This window comes from Lepisma saccharinum, chromosome 2, assembly GCF_977018435.1.
Source record: "Lepisma saccharinum chromosome 2, izLepSacc3.1, whole genome shotgun sequence".
Lineage (NCBI taxonomy): Eukaryota > Metazoa > Arthropoda > Insecta > Zygentoma > Lepismatidae > Lepisma > Lepisma saccharinum.
The window spans coordinates 206810304-206838122 of NC_139230.1; the positions used below are offsets into that span (position 1 = coordinate 206810304).

At 36.9% G+C, this 27819-nt stretch overlaps 1 protein-coding gene across 1 annotated transcript in view; it reads right to left on the reverse strand.

The window, feature by feature from the left end:
- The window catches only part of LOC145984284 (prolyl 3-hydroxylase 1-like), a 91675-nt gene that overhangs the window by 17032 nt on the left and 46824 nt on the right, over nt 1–27819 (reverse strand). Inside the window, exons 5-9 of the mRNA XM_083117923.1 lie at nt 25919–26055; nt 23933–24043; nt 12296–12724; nt 9336–9431; nt 2450–2600 (exon numbers count right to left, since the gene is read on the reverse strand). Coding sequence (XP_082974049.1) covers nt 2450–2600; nt 9336–9431; nt 12296–12724; nt 23933–24043; nt 25919–26055 — 924 coding nt within the window. The remainder of the gene's footprint in view (nt 1–2449; nt 2601–9335; nt 9432–12295; nt 12725–23932; nt 24044–25918; nt 26056–27819) is intronic.

Genomic DNA, 27819 nt, shown 5'->3' on the forward strand with positions numbered 1-27819 from the left:
GACCTAAGGTGTGATTTTTTCCAGTCTTGTCCCCACATATAGCGGCTCTGGGGCTCACCCAGCCTCAAATCAATGGGTACCTGGGAGCAACACTGGAAAGTAAAGGTGGCAAGAGTATGGTGCTGATCACATCACCTCCAAAATGGCTGAGATTGAGGATGTGTGGGGCCCTAACCCCAAATCTCCTAAATGTGCCTTCATGGCATGGTACTATATGCCAGCGGCGGCTCAAGGGGGAGAGCCGCCGTGCCATGGCACTACCCTCAGAAGAAATGCATACATAGCCCAATTATTGTTAAATTAATACATTGATAGTTTACAGACAAGGAGATTCGAATCTTGCAATCGGTCAGGCTGACGTGACGTGACGACCGCCCCAACCACAGACTAGATATGAACAGCCCCAACCTCCTCACTGCATCGCCGGCTGTTTCGTACCCTCGGCAAGGCAGCAGTCCACGCCACTCAAGAGCTGGCCTAACCAAGTTGAAACACATGAGAAGTCTCAGCGAGTAACATTTCCACCATGAGCTGGGAAGAAGGTGGCAGGGGGTGGTGTTAGCCCATAAGACACCACCTGTGCCCGTTTTCACTTTGGCACAGTGAGGGAACTTTCGCAGTGTTAACACAGTTGCCATCTTCAGAGATAAGTCGCTAAATATGACTGATTTGTAAGACCCGTTGGGGAAGTAATTCTTGAAAAAGGTACTATCTACTTTTCTGCCAACTTTTGGAGAAATGAACATAGTATTTTTCCAAAGTTAAATGAACATTTTGATAATAGATAGATGCACCTAGAGGGCCATCCAGACTTTTTAAAAATATAAAAGTAAAAAATCCTATGGTGATGCGAGTTTTCTTTGGCATTTCGACAATTTCTTTTTACATCAAATGTGTAGAATATTTTCAACATCCAGTTGGAATACGTGTGCATGGGGGAGGAGAAGATTTGTTCTCCCTTCCTCTTGTAATTGTGTTTTTAGTGAAGTGTCCTGTAGTGTATAAAGATAGGTTAGTGAGTGAAGATGAATCGTATTAGTGTGTTATTACTTAAACCCACACTGTTTTCCACATTACCAAATGAGGATAATCATCTTGGCCAGTGGGGCAACCTTAAGGAGTTTTTTTTTCCCTACGATTTCTTGATCACGTTGGCACTACCCATCATACTTGCCGCCGGCCGCCATTGCTATATGCACGGAAAACTTTACCTTTGAGGATGAGAGAAGAGGTGCTCTTTGGAAACATAGTGTTAAAAAATAAATATATTTTAAAGCATTAGACAACGGATAATGTCCAATTAACATTGCATGCTAATTAATCTTATTAACCTATTCATTATAAACTCTATTATAAACTCACAAATTATAGTTCTACATATGTGCCTCTACATACATGATATAAAATAACATAGTAGGACATGTGGCCTTCAGGCAGTAAAATTAAGACCTTTTCAACAAATGAAGAAGCCAATAATTCCATGCTTTCATCACTGGCAAGAAAAATGGTAAAGGAAAAAGTCTTATCGTTAATCAATATGAAAAATCTCAATGAGAAGTCATAATGGAGCAACAAAATAAATAAAAAAAAAAGCACAAATTTGGAGACACGCAAACAAAAAAAATCAGGGATGGGACAGATTGATTGTCTCTCTGTATTAGTATCAACCGATATAGGCATATTGGTCTATTGGTTTATCGGTAAAATTACCAATTAATTATTTTACCGATCCAATATACATATCTATAAATATCTTAAAATTTAGTGCAAAATCATGCCATTTTATTATATTTTTATGGATAATCTCCATGCCCTACTTTTTAAAAAAGTTAATGTCTAAATATGAGACTACTTTTGCACTGAAGTTACCTCAAAACACACATTAACCCATTTGACCTGTTTGACGTCTCTCGCACGCACGGACCCAGTTGGTCTTCGTGACGTTTGATGTGTCTGACATGCCAGCATGTAGGTTATGCACTATTTGTTTCTGTTTCTCATTGTCGCTTAAATTTAAATCAGTTTCCAGGGGAAATTTCAAATTTGAAAATTTATAGGCGAATGGGTTAAGGAGGTTAGTGAATTATTCAAGTTCATCAAGGAGCATTTGAAATTTTATATCAGATTGGTAGAATATCAGTTATTGGTATACCGTTACTTTATCGGTAAGATGAAAAACTGACTTTTACTGATTATTTTCCACCTTTGCTATATGTTCCTGCTTATTTTTATTTATGTTATTGGCTTGCAAGAAAATTAAATTGGAGTTTAATTATTTTAATATATATTACATTACATTGCAGTATGTATGCTGAACTATAGTTCACTGACAGTAAGGAAAATTTACATTAAAATAATATTTTTTTAATATCAAGACACATATTATTAGATACTACTACATCTTAAATTAAGTATGAAATGGTCTGCAAAAGTAACTTCAAATACTTACCAGGTAAAGCTGTTCGACAGACTAGATGAGTGTACGTGAAGTACAATGGTGTTTTGAGATTGAAAAATCTCTCAACATAATCTCTGCCTCTCTCACTCATATTCAAGTACAGGTCCAGAACCTCAGATGGCATCAAACCAAAATATACTAACTACAAAGGGAAAGTAATATTATATATATATATATATATATATATATATATATATATATCATAGGTTTCTCAACAACAAAATATTTTACATGTTGTATGTAAATTTAATTGAGAATATTTTCTGACTTGAAATAAGCAAAGTATTACATTTTTAACGAAGTATTTAATTTTTCATTTGAAGTTCAAAATAGTACAGAAAATACTAAGTTACCTAATTTTGTTTACCGTGTCTATATTTTAATATATTCTGATTTTATAAATGTTTACTCTGTTAGATACTATGATATAGTAACATCAGTATGTGGAAAAAATAAAAACATATGAATATATATATTTCCATCATGGTATTTTTTTTATTTTCCAATAGAATAATATATATATTTATTAAAAATGATTGTATGGAAAGATTAAGGACAATACTCTGTTACTCTCACAAAAGAATGACTGATGTGCCGTGCCATAGAGCCATTGCTAGATCTTATGCATCAATTATGCATAGCTTCTTACTTTGAAATTTTTCAAATAATAATATTCATTTGACTATGCATTCACATAAGCATGCAATGTTAATTGGACATTATCCAATGTCTAGTGCTTTGAACTATATTTATTCTAACATTATGTTTCAAGAGAGCACCTCTACTTTCGTCTTCAAGTGAGCAAATTTCTTTTTGTCGGTGGTGGGGATTGAACCTATGACAGACCTGTGAATTTACTACAAATTTGATGTTCTAACAAACTCCTCCACAGCATCCTCATCCCCTCCCAAAAAAACGTAGTGTTAAGAGTAAGTATAGTTTAAAGCAATAGACAATGGATGATGTCCAATTAACATGGAATGCTTACCATTGCCACTAACATTTGGAAAATTGTGTATTCATATTTTGGTTATTTTGCACTTCATTTCTGTTTCATTAAGTCAATTATGCTGAGGAGAATAAATGATGATTGGATTACATAGATGCTAAAGAAACACAATAAAACACCCAGCACTACTTAATAAATAATGCCATGTACACCTATTGTCAATAGGGTCACTGCAATGCACAGGTGCTCATGGCCATACACAGTAACTAGTCTTTCTGAAAATTTCTGGTCTGGACTGTACGACAAACTATACTCTGTGACAGGGTTTGACATTACTGCCCTATCCCTCTTCCTACATAAACCACAGAATGTACCAATGTTGACATCTGAAGGCATCCCTCTTCTACACTCACTTATAGGTCTTTTCTACTCTTACGGCAGACACTCTATATGCTGGCAAGGGAAGTGGGGAGCAGGATACACAGCAGACCAACCAGACAACAGCGGTGGCACCGAGAGTTACGACGTCGAGGGAAGGAACTACTACACTCACCTCGTTCTACAGGCTGCTGCGTTTCTTATCGCGCTGGATTGGTTGCTTCCCCACTTCCCTTGGCAGCATATAGAGTGCCTGTCACAAGACTGGAAAGAGCTATAGTAAAAATGGCCAATTATAAGCTTTTCGTTACCCCCACCCCCCAAACACACACACACACACATGCCCCTTCTCCTCACTAATGAAATCAAGGGTAAGATGTTCATTAACCACCACCTGTCAAAGTGAAAGATGTTTGGCAACTCAGAGGTAGTCCTTCTTTGTCAGTGTGTTCCTAAATCTCAAGATTTCATGGCTGTGGTTTCTCCTGGCACAGGGGCAATGAAGGTCATCAAACCATGTCAAGAAGAATAAAGGAACCCAGTGGCGTGGCGTGAGATTTTTAAAAGTGTTACCGGTTATCAGTAGGACATTTAAGGAAGGAGCCATAAGACTTGGGTGCCTCCCCACCTCATGCCACCCCCTTGTCTTCCAAGTAGTTCGTATAATATTATTCTGGTACGACTGCAATTCAATACTAGATTTTGATAAAGTTATTAATCAGGAAAAAAAAAATGTTGGCATAAGCACCGAAGTGAAATTGCAAACATTGGTTGTTGACACGATAAACATTAGCCTAATAAAGAAATACTTAATTTGATACTTACAGAAACATCGAAGTAATTAACACCGCTTGTTAATTAATTGACAATGCCCGAAAACAACAAAAGGATGAAAGACACCACTCACAAAACTCACACTCCACAGTCCCTCCCGCCAACCGTTGTTTACTTTTGTAGCATGTGAAGCACCCTCCTTGCCCCCTCCCCTCTCAGCATCGGTGCTTCCCCAATAGACAATATTTCCTTTGGAACCTTACACTGCAAGAAATCCAGTTCTAATACTGTTGCCATCTTAGTTCTTTTGAAACCAGATTTGCCCAAATCGCGAAACTTTTCATTTCAAATAACAAATAACACTACCATGTTTTGCTAAATCCACAGAAATCTCATTTCTCACACCACTACTATTTCGTATATTTTATGTTCCTTGCTTGCTTTATAGGATAATCGTAATCGTGACTATGAGGATGCTTGGTGAATTATTGAAATAAAATTATTATTATTTTGTGTATGTAATTACTAATTTTTATAATTATGTAAGTAAAAGAATAACAACAAACATTAAAATAACCATTTCTTGCTGAGGATTGGAACCTGCGACACCTGACACTTCAGAGCATGCTAAGATAACAATCGGGAAATTATGCTTCTATGTAAAGTTTTCACCCAAAAACAGTGCTGCTACATCAAAAACATTGCTTCAATCCGAAATTATCACATTCCTGTGACAGTGTATGTCAATCTCAATAGGCCTTTCAACAATTATCACAAATTCCTGTAACCAAAATAATATTATGTGTGTGAAATATAGAATTTTAGGTTGACATTTTTAGGACAGTGGACCCCTTGACCATCTCCATCCCTCCCCTCTCCTTCTTGCCCATGATGTCGAAGAAGAACAAAGAGGGCTCTCGTAATCCCTGATATTTAGTGTAAATACAAAATATCACTTGGTAGTTTGCTTTTCCCCAGTGCGACTTGATTTTTTTTTTAATATTTTGATTTGGCGTTTTAAGTCCACTTTATGCACAGTAAGGCTAATCGGGACTGGACCTACAGTTTAAAGTGGGATCCGAACCACTTGTGCCTCCACCGGGTATCGAACCCGGGACCCCTTGATTACAAGGCAATGACACTACCACTGCGCCATGGGGGAGTCAATTGAATATGGCAACATTGATCTGTATCCGGTAAGGATCACCGGCAACTGTGGTGGCTACACAGGGATGGCAATAACCCACCTCCTCCTCCCGCCATCAGTCTTTGCCGCAACGCAAAGTCTTCGTTGCGTGGGCTCAGGGTCCTTTCCTCATGTTGCCTGAGGAGGGTACCGCATCAGCTCTCCTCTTCACTTTTGCCGGTGTCAGAAAAAATGTCAGTCTGCAATATTTACTTTACGACAATATTACCAGTTTATGTATGTAATAATATTTTAAGACAGGTTCTTCAATTCTTTATATTTTGTTGTTACCTGCGGCAACAGCGGTTACATGCATGCCACGGCTCTGAAGGAACCTTTTGTCTGGAATTATTATTCTGTAAAATGATTTTAACCACGGCCTTACTGATAGTTCTACAACATACTGAAAATCTATTTTTTAAAAATCATGTAACTAGCACTTATTTTAACATTCTCAAATTATTTTCAGTATCACATGTGCAATTCATCATATGAGAACCAGAGAGACTCCAATTTACACGGGAGAGGAAATAATGTATTCTCAGGAATATGTCTGACTCTTAAAATGAGTCAGTAAATTAAACACATGTGACTCCACCTTACTGCTAACAATTACAAGTGGAGATGTGTTGATCTGACTACAACGTAGAGCTCTTCAAAGAAGATTATTGAAACAAAACTGAAAACTGAATTTTGGAGTCACATTCTTCTGGTTCGCACAGGATGAATTATATGCAGGAAAAACTATAAAGAAAATTTATCTCTCTCTAATGAAGCAATTAAAACATACATTGTATGTCCTTATACATAACATTTATGGAATCCATGATGATGGAAGTACATATATGATACAAATAAAAATATGGCATTTAGTAACACACATGCATCTCCCTAGCTGTTAGAATGCAATATGTATATTATTAGCTTCCATTGACAGAGAGACCAAACAAGATAATGTAAGTACTTAGTATGCCATCCAATCAAAAACAAGAAAGTAATTCTTGCCTCTTCTTATTCCTGAGATATTATGATTCATCAGGATGTTATGTTCCATTAACCCTTAAAGGATGGGCCGTGACACGGGTGTCACAGCAGATATTTCCCTTAAGGATGGCTTGTGACACCTATGTCACAATTAGCTTTTTCTTATAGTACGTTACTTTTTTAACATACTGTAACTTGGATAATGATTGGAGATACATGTTTTGAGTTCTGCATGAGCCTAGAGGTATGTAATTAACAATTAGTAAAGTTTAATTTCATAGTTAATATTGGGGGGGGGGGGGACGATGTCCGAAAAATTGTGATATTTTTTTGGCAGCCAGGCGGGCTCAAGGTAAGATAACAAATTATTTTTTGTAGTTTCGAATTATTTTGCTCTATGTTGAAAAATATTATTTTTCTCCAAAAGTATTACAAATAAGTGCGTAAATTTTTGCACATCAGTGGCAAACATACCAGGCATTATGCAGGGTACCTTTTGGATTGATTGATTTAGTTTATATTACTTCACGTTTTGTGCCTCTTGGCTAATTTGTGAAGATGGGGATGAGTGATGAAATTGATGAATGGACATTCACAAACAATCAAGCTCAAGCAGGATTCGAACCTGGGACCCTTGGTGTCGCAAGGGTGCTAACCACCTCGGCCATAGGGTACGGCTGGGTACATTTTGGAGATTCACATCCTGGTGTAGCCTGCGTGGGGGTCTGATGAATTTCAGATTTCGTGTAAAAAAAAATAGTTACTTTCCCCTTTGTCTTCTAAGTGATTATGGATTTTTTTCCCATTAGGATTATAGCCCAAAGTATACTGAACAAAACGAGGTATAACATTCTTAGTTACGGAAATATAAAATTTCATTTAGAAGCATGCAGAATTTCAAATTTCCCACTGAAAACATGCTCGGTGTTACTGAAATACCTGGAAAATCAGCCTCAGTGTCTAAGGGATAAGGCTTGTTTGTCAAGCATTGGTTTCACAATCTCCTGAAGTAGTGATAGATCATGTGACATTTACTGTGTCTATTCATAGAGATATCAGTGGTGAATTAATGATCTTCATTTGTTGGGACAGATGTTACTTTCTTAGCTGTCATCAAATAGTTTTGCATATCACTAATTTTAGTCATTGCCTCTAATGGCGATTAAGGTAAAGCTAAAGTTCCCCGTGTATATAGCACCATGCCATGAAGGCACATTTTAGGGGATATGGCCCTACACATTCTCGTTCTCAGCCATTATGGAGGTGATGTTATCAGCAACATGCTCCAGCCACCTTTACCTCCCAGGTACCCATTGATTTGAGGCTGGGTGAGCCCCAGAGTACTTTATACAGAGACAAGGCTGGGAAAATTCTGACCTTACATCACCTGCTCTGGGAATCAAACCCACAGTGGCTCTCTCGAGTGACGATTGCTTAATCCAAATTGTCAAGGGGGGAAATGCATTTAAAGACATGGAAGGTGGAGATGCAATCACTAAATTTTAAAGGTCTCGGGAAGTAAGTGATTGATTGATTTGGTATATTATACTTTACTTTTCTGCAGCTCTAATTATGAAGATAAGTATGAATGATGATATGATGAAATTGATGAAGGGACACTCACAAAGAACACCCACGTCTAGGTCCCCTTAGCATCATAGCATGCTGCGTTAACCATTCTGCCATGAAGGTTGGCCTCTCGGGAAGTGATATTTAATTTAGATGTCTAGGGAGAGCATTTGCTATCAACAATTTATTCTTACTTTTACAGAGGGTAAAAGGTAAAGTTCCTCTTGCATATAGCACTGGGCCATGAAGGCACATTTTAGGAGATGAAGGGGTAGGGCCCTACATTCTTGATCTTGGCCACTTTGGAGGTGATATGATCAGCACCATGCTCTGACTGCAGGACACACAATATTATTATTACTATTAATTATGGTTGTTACTATTATCATCACAGTTTACTTCAAATTAAGTTCCACATAAATAATCTTCAAACCTTACAGATACTAAAAAGCAGTGAAATTTCATAACAATTTCCCATTGCAATAATGGAACTCGTGTGCATGCATGCATACATAGGTTACATGAAAGTATTATTAATTATAGCTCTTTCTCACCTTGCTTCCAAGTTAGTTATTAACGAATAACATTGCCAATGCATCTCCAATTTTGTCTTTTTTGTGCATCTTAAGCACATATCTTTTATGCAACCCAGTCACTAGTAAGGGATGAACATTCCATCTGAAATGAACACATGCCGTATATAGAGCACATACCACAGCATGCAGATTAAACATACATTTATTCTATATCATTAATTTCTCACATGCATCTTAAATGCCACATGAAAATGTTAAAATAGATCTGGAAAGAACTTTATGACACAAAGAAAGAATTCTCAGCACATAAAATATTTACATACACATGTGAGGTTAATAATCTGCCATTTTCTGCAATAATATTTTAGCTTTGTTAGTATTTGTGCCCATGTTCATGCTTTAGAAGGTACTACATTTTCTACTCATGTTAGTTGTAAGTATATGTTTTCGTTCCAAAGCAATTTTTCCAAATATATGTGCACACCCACACACTTAACTTACTAAAGCAGCTCTTCCAAGGGTAACGCCTTCAAACTTCTCAAAGTCTGTATGAGGTGATTTGTTTCCACTGTAGCCATCACCTTGAACAGCTGCAATCTTTACATTAAAATGGTCTATTATAACAGTTCTACAAAAGTGAATTAAATATATTCTTTGGTGTAATACCAACAACTCAGAAGGAAACATTACAAAGTTTCAAAAGTCGAAAGCACTTCAAAACACAATATCCTGATAGTATGACTCTTCTCAGGTAACAATCAAAACATTTCAGAAGTATTTTCATAAGAAGGCATTATTATTATTATTAGGGCTGAGCCGATACCAATGCTCATGTGTCGGTATTGGCTGATACCAGTGGTATTGGTATCAGAAAGTATCAGTTGGAATTCATCTACGAATACCCGCCAATACTTTTGTGGCATATTGGTCTTTCATGGGGTCTGCAAAAATTCCGCACAACACTTTTGCGGTCTAATTATCTTCAAAATTAAGCAAAATTTAAACTTTCTTTTCATTTTGTACCAATTTTGCATGAAAAATATATTTTGTGATTACATAATATCTATTTTAATATTCTGATACAATTCTTAAATATTCTAAAGCAAATTTCTTGGTAAATTGATACATATAATTGGAGAATATTTACACACCAATATTGGTCAATATTTTGAACAAATTTTAATTATTGGAATTTTCAAGTATCAATATCGGTGGGAATTGGTAAGAGTATTGGCATTGGTATCGGCTCAGCCATAATTATTATTATTTATATTGTGGTTATTTGTAACTGTATGTCAAACTCTTGGGTTAATTGAGATGATGAACTTATGAAATGATGGGATGAACATAATGATGCATCTATGCCTGGCCCAGGATTTAGCCAGGGATCGATAATTGCTTGATTTTGTTTGTTTTACTTTGCTTTTCTGCCACTTTTGGCTAATCGCAACAGTTGTACACAATGCTGGTGACTACATTGAAGGGCTGTAAAAGTTTCACAGAGGTATCTTTTTTGTATCATTTGTAAATAAATAGTTGCCACTATTAAATCTCCAACCCACGTACTTCACTTTTCTGCCACTTTTGGTTAATTGTGAAGATCCTTTTTAAAATTTAATTTTAATTAAATTACTGATAACCATCATCCACTGAATAATGGATGATTATAATCAGTTCTATCTGTAATGGTAGCATCACCAGTATTGCAAAATGCTCTTCCTACATACTATGCTGGGCATGTTGAGTGTCAAAAATACAATGAATTAACCAAAGAGCAGCCCGCAAGTAATATTACAATGCATCATCATTCTATGTATTTGTTTCTAAGTAAATGTATTTGCTTTGTCACAGCTAAGCAGGGGTGAAGAAAAATAAGTAAATACTTGGAAATGGTAGAAAAATGAAGATGTGTTTAATATGGCACTTGACAACTGATATGAATGGTGAAGAGAAGGATTTTTATATGTTTGTATAGAAAAGAAAAGAAGCTTTTAAATTACTGATATTTATTTGAGCTAAAATGTATTTACATAGGAATGATTGAATAATGGAGTTTCCATAATAGCACCTGCATTAATAAAATATCAGAAAAAATATACACCTTTTTACTTCAATCATATACACATACCAAAATGTTCTACACAAGGTTCCTCAAAACTATACTAAGTCACATGAACTTTAGTATTAAATAATGCACCATTCATTTTGTTTATATTTTTTCTTACTTTCTTTACCTTTAATTCACTCAAGTAGTAACTTCAAATTCTGATTTTAATACCTTTCTCTGCATTACTATTTTCATAAACTCATCAGTTTAAGGAACAACAAAGTTTCTTGACTTGTTTTGGAATGTTCTTGAGTTATGTTACAGAAAGAGAATAGATGTAATAAACAAAGGGATTTCTTTTTTATGAAAAATTAAAACAAGTTAAAGCACATAAAGAGTGTCTCCAGTCTAATTTCTGCACAAAAACATATGGAAAATACAATTATTATAATTGTATTATAGAAACATGTGTCATATGAAAGAAAGTAGCAGTGTACAAATACAAACTGTTCTGTACAGATCAGACGATGCGGCACTTATTTCTAAAAAATTCATGTGTATTATCTTCTTCCTGTATGTTCACAAGTGTTCACTTATAAATACATTAGGGCTGGGCTTACATCAATAATGTTTGGCACCAGAAAGTGCTGGTTCGAATTTAATCACCAATGCCAGCCGATCTTTTGCAGGAGTTTAATTATACTGTAAATTGTACAAGTGCATAATTTTATTAATTTTGCAAGAAAACTGTGTGAAAAAAATTGATTTCATACTTAAATGATAGCTATTTTAATATTCAATTATCTCTTATGTATTTATTCAATATTTTAAAGCAAAAACTCAGGTAAAGTTTGTTTTAAAGCACACTGTGTGGTCACATAGACTAATGGGGATCCGAAACAGTGTAATGTCTGCAGGACACATTGATTACAAGGCATGGTATAGTTACACTGGGGATATTATATATATATTAATATTTATGCAGTTTCTGAACAGCCTTTGATTGTTACAAATTCATTAGTAGCTGAATTGGTATGAATATCTACTCAGCCCTAAAATTCATTCAAATTCTATTTTTCAAACAATGAAACAACTTCATAGAAATATCAGCAAAAAATTCAGGCTCACCCAGGACTCAAACCAGGTCTTTGGCACACCGTCACTACCGAGTCAGTCCTGGATGCACCTGACTGACTCACCAGAGCTGGTTCGGTACGTCAGTTGGTAATAACACGGTATGTCACAGACCTAGGTTCGAGTCCTGGCCGAGCATGCATTTTTCACTGAAATAGCTATGTAGTATATCTTCTGTGTGTGCCAAATAGTAAGGTGATGAAACAACTTGTTCCTGCATTTATCTTTTTTAAAAAATGCATCAGTATGGTTTGAAATGTCATTACAATTCATCTCTTACCTGAGCTAACTGAACCAATTCATCACACTCCTCTTGTTCTGCAAAACCTTCAGCAAGAAATCGCTCCTTTCCATTGAGTTCCTTCTCCCCCATGGTAACTTTTATGTTCCTCGTTGAAGTCCTCTGCAGCTGTTCCACTGCTCTCTTTTTATTTAGCTTTTTCATATTTTCTTCTTTTACAGTTTCATGCTCCCTGCTGCTATCGCTGGGATGAATTCTACTTTTGTCGCTTTGTATTGGAATACTTAGTTTATCAGGTACTTCGTCTAATACTGGCAATTCACTAGAATCCTTCAGGTCTGCAACACCATACTTGGGCCACTCAAACTTTATGACTGGTGGAGGAATGAGATTCGCATGCTGCATGGCAGATTGAAGTGAACTTTCCTCTCTAGGTTCCGATTTCTGATTATCTGACGAAACTGTTTTCTGCAAGACAAACATCATATTGTGCATATTAGACTTAATATTGTTCAACTTAAGTTGTACAATCAGAATCTAATATCACATTGAGAATCCTTATACTATTTAACATCATCCCAAGAATGGGATATTTTAGTATGGGTAAGAATACTGGAGAGAGGAGGAGTTTTTACCTTAAGTACAACTTTGAAATCTGTAAGTATATTTCTATTTATCCTATTAGAATCAACATGAGGTGACAGCAACAGGCCTGGAAATGGATCGGAGTGGACCAGAATGGCAGTCTGGTTTGTGAATATCTGGAACTTTCCCATTCAGTCTCCATTAGAAATGGCACTTTCTGTTCCGGTTCATTTTTTTTTTTTTTTTTTTTTTGCACATTACACATTTCAATGTGAACTAAATTGTTAATATTTTTTTAATAGTATATATTATAGCATTTACATAAGCTTATCCTCTATGTGGATATGCATTCTCACTTATCATAGCATGTTATCTATGTTGCCTTCAATTATTTGTGCCTCCTGGTTCTCTCCTTACTTTTTATTTATTAATTATCATTATTATTCTTTTTCATGTCTTGTGGATTCCATTGATCTGACAGATCCTCCACAAGATCTTTACACAAATTCTGAAGAATAAATCCAACTCTTGATCATACGCAAAATAACCATATGGAAAACTTGCACAAATTGATTCCTTTAATAAGCATCATTAAGACAAAGTATTGAAGTTATGTACGTTACACTGAATTTTAAAAAATCCCGGTTGGGTGAACTGACTGCCATTCACAATTTCCATTTAAATTTTAAAAAGGGAAGAAACTTCCAGAAGACTAGTTTCTAATGTATTTTATATTATTTGATGTTAATGTAAATATTTTAGAATTATTACTATTATTAATTGTAATATAGCAGGTCATTTTACTAGTGGTTAATCTTATTTATTGATTTATTGATTTAGTTTATTTTACTTCGCGTTTTGTGCCTCTTGGCTAATTTGCGAAGATGGGGATGAGTGATGAAAGGATGAAATTGATGAATGGACATTCACAAACAACCAAGCCCGACCGGGATTCGAACCCGGGACCCTTGGCGTCGCAGCGCGATGTGCTAACCACTCGGCCACAGGGTCGGGCTAGTGGTTAATCTTATCACAGTAGTCTGAGGAAAAAGCAAGACAACACCATGTCAAGGAAGGTAAAGCATACATTTTCGCACAAATTTCCATTTCAAGCTCTGGATAGCAACATACTACCAAATCCAAAAAGAAAAAAAAAAAAAACAGCTTTTGAAGCATTGGCAAGAAGTTGTTCCCAGCACCAGAATGGTTAGTCTGTTTTAAATTCAGTGTTTTGTATTTGTATTGTAGTTATTTTACATCACTTTTCTGCTACTTTTGGCTAATTGTAATGATAAGGATGGGTGATGAATAGATGAAGGGAAATGCACACAAGAACACTCATGCCTTGGCCGAGAATCGAACCTGCGCTTGGCTGCTAAATCAAAAGCCACTGAGCCAGCTTTAATTCAGTGTTTTACACAAAGGGCGATTCAGTAAAAGCATGCAAAAAGGAAACTGGAAATAGGTGATGCACTACTGAACACTTGGAAGACAGGGAACCTTGGGTCAGAGAAGTCAGTGTACTGAGATATGGAGCACTACCTAACTGCAGTGTGGATGTTTGAAGTTATCTGGATGTTACCTTTCCTGCTCACTGGATTAGACAGGAGTTCATATTACCTGGTCTGCAAGGTCACCTGACCTGAATCCGCTTTATTTTTCATCTGGGGATATCTCAAATCGTTCGTTTGTATATGAGACCCCAGTGGATGTGGAATTAGGTTGCCAGGATTGTCGCCACCTGTGATGTGATTCACAACACTCCAGGGATATTTAAAAGGGTGTGAAAGAATCTCATATGCTACGGTCATGCTTACACTGAGGTTGGCAGCCGTCATTTTTTAAAAACATTTGTCAATGCAATGACACTAGTTTCCAAATGTACAAGCATGACTCATGCATAAATTAGTTTCTAATAATGTCGCTACTCATTGTGCATCAGCGGTGTCAATACGTGTCACTTATTTGTCATTTCTACAAACGATGGTACACACACTAGCACTCAACATGTTTCAGCCTATATCTCAGTACGCTGGCTTCTCCGATCATAGGTTCCCATCTACAACCCTTCAGTGGTGTATTACCTATTTCCTTTTTGCATGCTTTTACTGAATCATCCTGTATATTGAAAAGTTATATGCATTTTCACCTAACAAATATAAGTTTCTATGTCCCACAAGATCATCATCTCCTCCGAATTAAATTATTCTATTCTTTTCAAGTGATTAACTGATTCCTAGCATTCAACTCGTGCACTTGAAATTGTGCACATTTTACCTAAAGGAACATGGTTATGTTTATATACATACAGGTTATTCACTGGACTATATGTATGCACATTGCACACACACACATTCCTTACCACTCCTCCACATCATACTTACATCTTCAGACCTAATTTTTCAACACTCACCAACTACCATAACCAATTTACTACTACTCTTGCTAGTATGCCAACAATTGTGTCATTCTATCATAATAATTACAAATCTTTCACAAGCAATAAAATATGAGAAACAAATAAATTTGCAATCCGTTATCCTTACTAGAAATCATGGTAATATGCTGAAAATTGGATAGCTGGAAAATTTTACAATTCAAGAAATACTGGAAAATAATATATTTTCTCCAAATAATGTACATAACAGCTATTCATATTTTAAATATACAAATGCTTTTAACAGGAAGAATAATAATTATATGCACTAGACTGTGTTCCTTATAGAAATGCAAATAGATATATCACTGAAGATATAATAAAGTTTGAATAACAATTATGAGGCACTTGAGGTTCAAAAGCAAAGCTATCAAAAATTATCACAAACAATGTTAGCACCTTTGGACTGTGTGTGTTTCAAGTACAATCCACACACTAGTTTATCATATACATTTTAAGCTAGCTTATTATGGCACACTGTATGATATACATAATTATTATTTTTTAGCAATTAAAATATGCATATATTTCAGATTACAAATTATAAGAGCAATAAACATAAAATATGCAAAATGTGTCAATGCACAAAATGCAACACACAATAAACATATGACTCTATAACAGTGATTCACTGCACTAAATTACCCAACAGTGTCATTAACACATTAAACCAATTTTCACATTACACTATTAAACTAGTTTCATGCAATTACATGCACAATAATTTGTGATTTATTCTTCTACTATGTGCTTCAATACCACACTTGGATGCTTGCTACACACACATACAATCAAGCTATAGTATATAGTGCTGTAATGCCTTAGAAGATGGAGAAACATGTGCACACTGTAATTAAGGAATTATCCAGCACCCTTTGATCTAATTTCACAGTATTAATGCAATTTTAGAACACGTGTTATCCCATACATCGCACACATACACACATGAATATATTTGCATTGTGTACAGTGTATTTCAAAGGTTTTTGTGCTGGCAGCATGCTGCTTGATAGTAGAATTGGATATACCCCCTCAACTAGAGTGCATTTCGTATCTTTCCAAGCTGATGTTTCATCAAGTTTCTCCCCAGTAAGCACACATATGAAACATATCTAAGTTCACTGTAAAGGTAAAGTTCCAAATGCATATAACACTGTGCCACGAAGGCACATTTAGGGAGGGGGCGGGAGATCCCAGTTTAATTTGTCATTGTTGACCCACAACCACAACATGTTATCAAGAACAGATCTGTGCTGTCAGAACACACTATCTCTGTGTCTGCATGACGTGCAAGTCCATATTTGCTTTGAGATGGGTGGAAGTGTCATGTTGAAGAAGGATTTATATTTGTTTCGGTGAAGTTTGATGTGGTGATAAAGTGCCAAGTGTTAAAGTGTACATGTTATTAGTGTTGTCATAATGCCACAACATAACTACACTTTAGAACAAAATGATTTTTATGTACAATTCTTATGTGAAAACACTCATGCAGAAGAGTGAGGAGCCAATTTTTAAGGTCATTCCCCGGTGTTCCTGCTCTGCACAGAAACATTTGTTAATAAGCTAAAGGTAAAGTTCCCCATGTACATAGCAACCTGCCATGAAGGCACATTTAGGGCCCCACACATTCTTGATCTCGGCCTTTCTTTCTTTATTATTATTATAATTATTATTATTATTCTCTTTTAGGTGATGTGGAGATACCTGAGGGAATGGTTGTATGGTTCAACCTGGTGGCAATGGAACAGGTGGGTGATTTTTTACACACATATTCCTAACTGGGGGAGGGGATTTAGTCAATTTAATAAAAAATATTTTTCAATTTTACAGTGTTACATTTATGGCACTGAGACTGGAGTTCTTTTTGCTATATTCTGTATGCAAAAGATTATTGTAGAGTTTTATGCTATGGTTGCTATGAACAGGCTGTACATATATGTATTATACATATGATGTGTGGCATCAGCTGTTGGTAATGGTGACTGCTGGCTGGATATATCTCATGTAACAGACAGAGATAATTTTGAGCACTCTAATATCTGCAGTTCCTCTTTCATGTATGCTTTTGTTACTTTATACAGTGGAACCCTGATTTTACATTTTCCCACATTATGCATCCAATCTTGATAATCCCCATAGAGCAAAATGTTATAATTTTTTTGTGGATTTTACATTTTCTTTTCACCTTGGATCCCTGAAAAACATGAAATCGAGGTTCCAGTATGTAACAGTTAAGATAAAAAATTAACAATTTTCAAAACCCAGACCATTTCTTTCTGTACATCATATGTATGAACAAATTAGGAACTTCAATGTAATCTACAATTAATCTTTTCTCACTACAATAAGTTTGTTACTGTGCACTTACACATTGAGAATGCCTGTTTGCATTACATATGTAGGGGGCCACTAGTTTTCTTTGTTCTACAATTGTCCAATTGTGATTTAAAATTTTGGAATCTTTTTCAGACGTCTCTGTCTATTAAAAGAAAATTACAATAAAAATCAATGATTACAAGTTTCCATTGTCTTTTCATTTCAAAGACTCTATTTTGTTTCAAAGCTTTCATTCACTCCTTCAAGGAACATAAGCGAATATGCCATAATATATCTGCAAATCACTCTTTTCATGCTCCAATCCACGATCTATCCTAAAGGAATTACTACATAAATGGTCCTAGAGTTTGACAAAACAGATAACTGAAAAGGACATCTCTTATGTGTATGCTATTATACATAGTCTTCTCAGACTTTATGCAATGGAATCATTCTTCGCAGGTTTCAGTCTCTGGTTGGGTCAGCATAGATAGGTATGCTAATTGGGAATAGCCAAATCTGTATTTTTTTTTAATCCGGATAGTAAAACCAGAGAATCTAGCTTTCGGAGGCAATCCAGATGTGCATGTACAGAAGCTGTGGTGTCCCATGAAGAAAATCATTTGGTGCTCGGAATCTGCTTCAAAAGCCAAAAGTCTTTCCATTGAGATAATTAAATTTTAACAATCTCTCCTCACCTCTTCTCTGCAGCATAACAATGACCAAAGTTAAAAACTTTGTCTTCAAAGACATACATCCTCATACAACATACGGAATGAGTCATTGGAGCAATAAAATTTTCCTGACATCTGAAAACTGACACCGTAACTTGATGACGAGGTGTCTCATCTCACTGGTGTGTCATGCTCCGAGTATTTGCAAGAGTCCATAAGATATCATTGAGACTTCATGGAGTCAATATTTGACCCAACTCTCTGGACTTGAATTGTTCTAACACAGTGATGGATCACGGTGAAAATGAATAGTGGTAAAAATAATGTGCTTAAATTGCAAGTACAGCATCACATGCAATGGTAAATAGAGAGATCTAGCTCGTTCTGGGATTGAATTTAGACGTATACTGTGATAAACTGAAAACCTAGTATGACTACATGATCGTGAAATGAGGAGACGAGTGTTAAAATAAAGCACATTAAGAGCTTCAGTAATAAATTAGACCTGAAGAAAATGTCATACTTTCAAATTAAATTGATTTTAATTTTGTGTGTATTTTAAACAAAAACTAGCAAGAGTTGTACAATGAAGGTCTTTCTGGTGTTAGTATGTTGCATATGTATTCAAAATTCACATGAAATTTTAGCACAGGTTCTTCTAGGCCAGCCAGCAAAAACTGCAGCACGGTGAAAGGGAGGATTCATTGTTTTTGCTTTCTCACCTTTCCCAGCATCTTTGACACTTATCGGCACATCTGTATCACTATCCAGTTTTACAATCCAGATTCTGGATTTTATAAAAATACAGATTTGGTTATCCCTAATTTGCGTACCTATACATGTTACTATGAATCAAAAATGCAAATCTCACACAAGTGACCCACAACAGTACAAAATATACTCACTGTCGGAAAAAATGAGACGTTTTGCCTGATTGTTCTATGTTGAAAACTAGTGGTCCTACATATGAAAGAAGCATTACATTTTTATACATAATAACTAACAGCAAACTGAAGTGTATATACACTAGTGCACATCACAATAAAACACAGACAGCATTCACAAACATCTTCTAAGCATTGAACAGCTGAAGTACTAGGGAGCTTCTCCACAGATGAAGAAATTACATTCTCCTGACTATGGTGAATCTCAATAGTCAGGAAGATTCTTCCTGCAATGAAATGTAACGTAAGAAAATTGGCCAATTTGGAGCTAATGAAAGTAAATCTGTTGCAACTCATTGTTTGCTGAGCACAAGAATTTTGAGCATGAATTACAAGCATGTTAAATTTTTTTAAAAAAATAATTTCTTCCTGACTATTGCTTTTCACATGCATAAAGAGCAAGGCACAGCATGCATGAAAATTTGTGACACATCACAATTTTTAATTTTCAAGCATGCAATTATTATTCGTGCAAGTACATTCTTTTATAACAATGTATGGGGGAAACTAGTTTGGCATCTTACTTGGCTATAATGTCTATTTCACTACATGGTATTGCATAAAATATTACATTTCTTAAAATAGCAATGATAAAGCACACATATAAACTAAACTCGTGAATAGCAAGGCAACTTATATTATGTACAATCCACTTGCTTCAAATGGAACTGTCATATTATACTGCATTGAAATACAAGACCCAAGGTGGTTAATATCTTAAGCTAAATTAGTGTTCAATTATAAATTATACATTAACCCCTTCCCTGGGGTGACCTTGAATGGAAGTGCTTCCGAAAAGAAATCATCTATATATAGATGAAATCGGAAATTTGTTTCATCATAAATAATAGTAAATAAGGACTACAAAAAGACTTGCAACATAATGAGCTAAGGAAAGCAATATATATGTTTAATTGTAAAACAGAGGAAAACACTCATTACAAAAAAAATATTTTTCAAGAACCAACACAGCATCAACAATGGATTGTTTGCCAACACAGACTAATAAAGGCATGAAAAAGTGGTGTCTATAAAAATGGCTTGCCGCAATACAACAACCGTTAATTTTGAAATACCATCTATGCATAGACGCTCTGCAAAAAAGGACAACTTTTAGAGAGTCGAAATATAGATCAACCACAGGTACTTGGTTAACAACGCTGATGAAACTATGAGGTGACCACACGTCATCTAGATGAAGCAATTAAAGTTAAATTATTTTTATTGTGTACAGTCACAGACACTACCAGCTTGTAACGATTCCATTGAAAGTCAATGTATTCATTACAAGCCGGCAGTGTCCATGCCTGTACATGTATGTCTATGCTTAGCTGATGACTTTGTTAACTAATAAAATAGTCCCAGGTTCAATACCTAGTGCAAGCATGTAGTGGTTCGGATTCCACTTTAAACTGTAGGCCCAGCCCCGATAAGTCTTTCTCTGCAAAAAGTGGACTTAAGAATAAACCCAAACTCCACCAGCATTTGTGTGTGCGTATGTGTAGAAAGGGAACATCATTGGTAAAGCAGGACCAGGTAAACTTGGTGGTGCTGAACTGGTTTAGTTGATACAGAGCTGACCTTCATGGTAGAATGTTTAGAACAACATGCTATGATGGCAGGGGCCCCAGGTTTGAGTTCCAGCCTGGGATGGACATTCTGTGAGTGTCCCTTCAATTAATATAGTACTGATACACAGATATGAAATTTTGGCTGATACCGATAAAGTAATGATACAAATAACTGATATTCTACGAATTCGATATAAAATTCCAAATGGTCCTTGAAGAAAGAGCATGCATCATTGACCTCCCTATTAAATGTGTGTTTCAAGGTAACTGCAATGCAAAAGAAGTTGCATATTTAGACATTTAAGTAGGGCATGGAGACTATCCATAAAAATCCGGTAAAGCAATTGGTAATTTTACCGATATATACCTATATTGGCCAATACTGATGGAGTACCGATTAATCTGTCCCATCCCTATAATATAGTAACATGGCACATTCTAAAAATTATGGTTACTCATCCTCATTGTTGCGATTAGCCAAAAGTGGCAGAAATGGGGCACTGAATACCAGAAGTAACAATAAAAATATGTAAAATGTTGATATAGGAGGAGAGCAGAGGAGAAAAATGACTACAGAGCCACTTTATGCACAAATAGGCTAATCGGGCCTGGGCCTAGAGTTTAAAGTGGTATCCGAACCACTAGTTTTGGGGAGTGGTTTGTGAGGAACTCGTGTTCAAGTAGACATATGATTAGGTTGGCATGAGAGGAGGCTATCCTGGATGAGGATGTCTCATTGAGGGACACCACTTGAATACCACCCTCTACCATAACCACACTCAATACCTCCATTTCTTTACTTTCCACCATTATCATACACAATTTCCTCCACCCCCCCACCCTTAGAAGAGAACTTTATCTACAATTAGCTTTGCATGACTGGGATACATGGATTCCATTAGATCAATTTTAATATTCTGACTGCCTTGTAAATGAATAAATTGGAGTTGAACAATTATTGATGTATCAGTATTGGAAAGAATCAGCTGAAATTTAATCGTCAATACAAATCGATACTCTTCTGGAGTCTGAGTGTCTTGTGTAGTTTGCAAAAATTACACTTGACATTTTTGCAGAGTCCAAATGTTCTGGAAATTATACATAACGATTATTATTTTTGCAATGACATTTTCAGGAGAAATGGATTTTGTGTGAAATTATGAATATTTTAATGCAAAAATGGCAGATTGCTATGATATAGTTTCAATGGAAATATTTTTAAAACTGAAGGGCTTGGGTGTAAAACATGGTAAGTGACATTTTTGTCATTTCTGAGTTTATTTAAAAAAAGTTATTATAAGCTATTTATAAATATTCTGAACTACTTTCATTGTTATAATTTTCAAGTATCAATGGGCAGTCATATCAGTATTCATTCATAGTGGTACTGGCTCAGCCCCAGAATAAATATAGTAACATGGCACATTCTAAAATTTATACCGATGTATGGGTATCGGTATCAGTAAGTATTGGTTCAATTTCTTTCGCCGATACCATCCAATACCAAAGGTTGATTGATTGATTTGCTTTATTTTACTTCGCTTTTCGTGCCACTTTTGGCTAATTTGCAAAGATGGAAATGAGTGATGATTTGATGAATGTACACTCACAATCATCCATGCCCAGGCCAGGATTCAAACTCAGGACCCCTGACACATAGCGCGATGTACTAACCACTCTGCCACAAAGGCTGGCGATGATACCAAAGATTTTGAGTGGCTAGAGCGGCCAAGAGAAACAACTCATTTGTCAAGATTTGTCCTTTTCAAAAGTTTGTTCACCCTCCTTGTGACAGGTTGGGGTCCCGCACAAGAATTCCATGTACATTTTCCAAAATGATGCACCCTCCTGGGAAGCAGATGACAAGATCAAAGGCAGGGCTGAAGTGAAAGCACTGTGCCCAAAAGCGACATCGAAGGCATATAACTGCCTGGTGGTCAACGCTATGTGGAAATAAAAGAAACCATTCATTGCCAATTCTTGCTCGCAAACTTGTGGATTAAGAACGTGACGTTTTTCAAAACCAGCATTATTATAATGCTAGGCTCATTCTGGAGTTCCTGAGAAAGGGATGAATGTTACTGTGGGAGGGAGGGTTGTGGATTTTCTTCTTGTGCTCTTACCCTTCCGTGTGACTGCTGCCCTATGCCGACACTGCAGTGACTTGTTTTCATTGCAAATGGCAGAGGATAATGGACAGCATGTCATATACAGAGCTGCCAAATGAGCTTTAAATATATATATCTGTATTTGTGTATATTTTTACGCCTTTTTCCTCCCTCTCCAGTTTAATCTAAACGATAAGAATGTTGTTTACATTTGTATTTATTTTGTATTCCTCGTGCAAGTTGTACGCTAGATGCACTACATACATTTTATTTTACACACTATAATTTTCTTTGGCAGGGACACTTATAATAATCCACTGATTTTTCGGTGTATCTGCAACACTTTAACAATGCTTGCAACATTTCAAAAACTGTGGCCGGGGTGGCTCAGTCGGTAATGCATCTGACTACCATGCTAAAGGTCCTGAGTTTGATCATAGGCCGGTTCAAATCCGGGAACTTTTCTAACGTTGGCACCCACCCAGCATCTAATGACATGGGAAACCCTGGGGGGTAAAGGCGGTCAGGGGCGTGATGCTGATCACATCACCCCCCTTCACGACCGGATCAAGAAAGTGTGGGGCGTTACCCCCTATACGCCTTAATGGCATGGTGCTAAGCACAGGGGAGCACTTTACTTTTTTTTATTACAAAAACTTATTCTTCTTTTTTTGCATCCTCTGGGGGTAGAAAGAAGTTAACATAAAGTGTCACAGGACATTTTAAGTGATATAATGCTATATGAGAATAATTTGGTTGTATTTGATAATAGAATGTGATGTGACAAGTTTTGTGACTCAGTAACTAGCCTTTGTTATTTTACTGGAATTATACAGGTATCGGTATCGGTTGGAATCTGTTAAGGTATCGGTATCGGCAAATTGTGGTATCTGCTCAGCCCTAATTTACATCTTTCACTTCTTGCTGTTAGGTATTGGAGCCCTTCACATCTATCTTGTGTAAGCAATTAATTATATACTGAATTGTGCAGCATGGATTTAGGAACTAGATGTAATCAAGCTTGTGTAAAGCCGCACTTACCTCTTTGGGTTCTATTTCATTCTTGGATTCATCTTCAAATAAAAATTCTCTCTCAATAAATTCCAGAAATTGAATTTCAGAATTTTGGCGTTTCACATATTTCTCAGCTTCCTAAAAATATAAAAGAACGAGAAACTTCATAGTTGTTCAACTATCTGGTTTGTCAAACAGATTTCTTAAAACAATAACCATAGTGAATGTATTGTTTATGATCAACAGTGCAAGCACTACAAGTTCATAACTTGTAATTTTGTTTATTTCACATTACTTTTCTACCTCCAGATTTATATATTTGAAAACCCCCAAATACAGAGTGAAATCATTTTATATCAGGGTATCAACAATGAAAAATAGCATACTGATAATAAGATGTACAACAATACAAACATTATTACAGTCTTCAAAAGATTGTCAAAGTTCTCTGATGAGATGGATGGATGATGAATTCAGAAATGAAAATAAATGGGAAAAATCGCCATGCTTAATGGGAAAAATCACCTATGCTTAATTTAGAAAATGATCACACTACCTGCATGGAAGCTGATGTCACAGAAAATAATAAACATGTGAAAAAGTAAATACATCATGCACTATTGTGAACACCTTACTAGGTTTATCATGCTCCTATAACATGTCGTACATATACAAGGGTTGGAACTTAAATAGTGGCAACACTGCTGTGGAGACACTATGCAATGGAATGTAGTAGTGGCGCTGATAGCACACATTGTTGACATACCTACCTTACCTCCGAGCAAATGAACTCGCCCGTCTCACGTCACAGGCAGGCGCACAAACGAGGGAAACACAGGCACTTGTGAGCGAGCGGTCTAACGTGAAGGTCACTATGTTTTCCAAACAGGAACAACGGAGTTGGATCAAGATTGAATGTGCCAGAGGTCGTACAGTGTCATCAAGGGCTTCAAGAGGAGTGCGGGGAATCGGAATTGCCGTACAGAACAGTGGCACGGTGGGTAAAAGCCTTCAACGAAGGTCGGCAAACTGTGGCAGACATGCATCGGGCAGGTCATCCTAGCATCTCTGAAGAAGAAGTGCAAGCTGTTGCCGCGTTAGTGGACAGTGATCGAAGCATGACGATTCGTGAGCTCGCCCACGAAACCGGATTAGCGCATACGACTGTGCTTCGCATCCTGAAGGAACGCCTGGGCATGCGCAAAATTGCATCACGATGGGTTCCGCATGAGTTGACGGAAATTCAGAAATGGATGCGTTATGACGCTGCTCAGACGCACTTGGAGCGCTATGAGCGCGAAGGTGAGGCTTTCTTACGCCGTATCGTAACACTGGATGAGACATGGGCCAGATCTTATGAGCCAACACTGAAACGCCAATCCAACGAATGGCGTCATTATGGGTCGCCGCGAGAGTCGAAAGTGCGTCAGAGCCCCAGTGTGGTGAAAGTTATGGTGATTCTCGTGTACGACTGTGATGGTGTTATCCTAACGCATTACGTTCCTCCACGGCAGACTGTAAATGCCCAGTATTACTGTTCATTTTTGGAGCATCAACTGCGACCAGCTTTGCGAAAGAAGCGGCGACACTTTCTGCACAACCCCCCTCCCCCATCATTTTGCACGACAATGCAGGGGCGCATACAGCGCAAGCTGTGGCTGCTCTGTTCGGTCGATGGGACTGGGAAGTACTGTACCATCCACCATACTCCCCGGACTTAAGTCCTTGTGACTTTGATTTGATTCCGAAGATGAAGGAACCACTTCGTGGCATTCGCTTCAGAACTGTTCCAGAGATTCAACAGGCAGTAGACCGCTCCATTCGCACCATCAACAGAACAGGCTCTGCTAACGGTATACTACGCCTTCCACATCGCTGGCAACGGGTTCTACACAACGCTGGTGACTACTTTGAAGGACAGTAACAGGTACAAACATGTAACTCTTGTGTATCGGTTGTGAATAAATAGTTGCCACTATTTAAGTTCCAACCCTCGTACATCAGTATACATACCTTTGTAGGCTTGAAAAAACTTTCTTTGACTTCTGGCAGCTTCATGTAGTATTCTTTATTACTTAACATAACTTCATCTGTTGGGGAAAAAAGCAGGTAACTTGCAACTGCTTCACAAGCCTTTTCCAATTTGCCCACTGAAAAAAATACACATAAATAATTAAAATAAACATTAGTTACCCAGACAGCCTGGAGCAACACTGTTTGCCATCAAGAGGCTGAGGTAAAAACATGCATTTAATACAACATTCGGTCATATGAATAAAACCTCACCTAATGTTATTTTGGAGAATGTTTCATGCGAGTAAAAAGGCTGAGAACTGCTTCAGCAGCAAGCTTATGCTCACATTTCGATAAGAATGGAAAATATCACAGTCTCGGAGTTTTTGTTTAAGTCAACTTTATGTACAGACTGAACCTACAATTGAAAGTGGGATCCGAAGCACTATGCACCTCCACCAGGTATAGAACCCAGAAGGCGTGGCGTGAAGTGACTTCTTCAAAAGTGTTACCGGCCATCAGACGTTATCATCTCCACCCTACCGCCCCCCCCCCCCCCAACATGCTTTTGATCTGGATTGTTTTTTTTCAATCCGCTCAATTATTTATTTAGCTACAATCACTCCTAGAAAGAACTACCTTTCATGAGAGAGTTACCGCGAAAATCCAGTGAATAGTAGTCGAGCCTTGTCAACCATCTCTGTTTCTTTGCAAAGAGGTGGTAAGGGGAAGAAGAACCACACATTCGGGTCAGTTTGACGTTTCTGCGTTAAGCAGAAGACAGAATTCCCCTCCTCCAGAGGTGGAAGGGAAGTCCAGATGTACGCACTAATGTTGCCAACTTACTTTTTTGGAGCAAGGTCTGTCCAAATCACGAATCGCATCAAGTACTTATCTTTTCGTCTATTTCTAAACGGTCTCAGTTGTAGTTAAATCCAGCTTTGGCTTTGCAGTCTAGTTCTTGTTGCTTCAGATAAATAGTATCCCCGTTTTAGGCGAGATTTAGCTCTTTTCTGGAAATCCAATGTGACAACACTTGCTGATCCGGTAGGCTGCAGAGGCAACAGAACCCCTAAACAGGAATATGAATAATCCCCCTAGCACACTTGCCTCCAAGTCTTTCCCTGCTGTTCCCTTGCATTGGCGAGCACCCTTTCCTCTTGTTGCCTCTTGAGGGTAGCGGAACGGCCTGTCTCTTCACTTTTGTCGGTTGCAGAAAAAATGTCCTCTGCAATATACACTCAACTGCAACGCTGTCGGTTAACTTATTTAACAATGTTGTTATTTTATTGAGAAAAAAAAATTAATTTCTTTACATTTTTCCTCTGGAATCCAGGCTCCCTTGATTACAAGACAACGACGTGGCCAGTACACCACATTTTCAGAAACTGAGCACATGTTTATACACACATGCATGCTTTTCAGTGCATGGGTGTATGTTATAAAAATGGTGATGATATCTATGAGAAGTTGCCATAAGAGAGAGAACATCACTCTTATGACAACAGAGTACTTGCTCATTTTATTAACATAATCCATTGACTTAGGAAGTAACAATACAGAAATTATGACCCCGAGGATTTTCTCATTGAAATGATAATTCATTGGCAAAACATTTGCCACATGTCTGAGGTAATTCTGGAGTTCTACACCTTACTTGAAAAATGTAATACTAACTAATATGGTTAAGGCTTTCAGAATGTTGACTGAAATTTTATATAAACAATGCAGTCACAACCAAGAACTGTTCATGACTGTACAGTGACATTCACACTATATAAGGGTTATCTCAAATAACTGAAGCTAAATCAAGAATGTAAATAACCAACTACAGTGCCTTCATTTAGTTACTGTGCCACTTGAAGGTGTGCCCAAGTAGTGACTGGTACAATGCTGCTTGC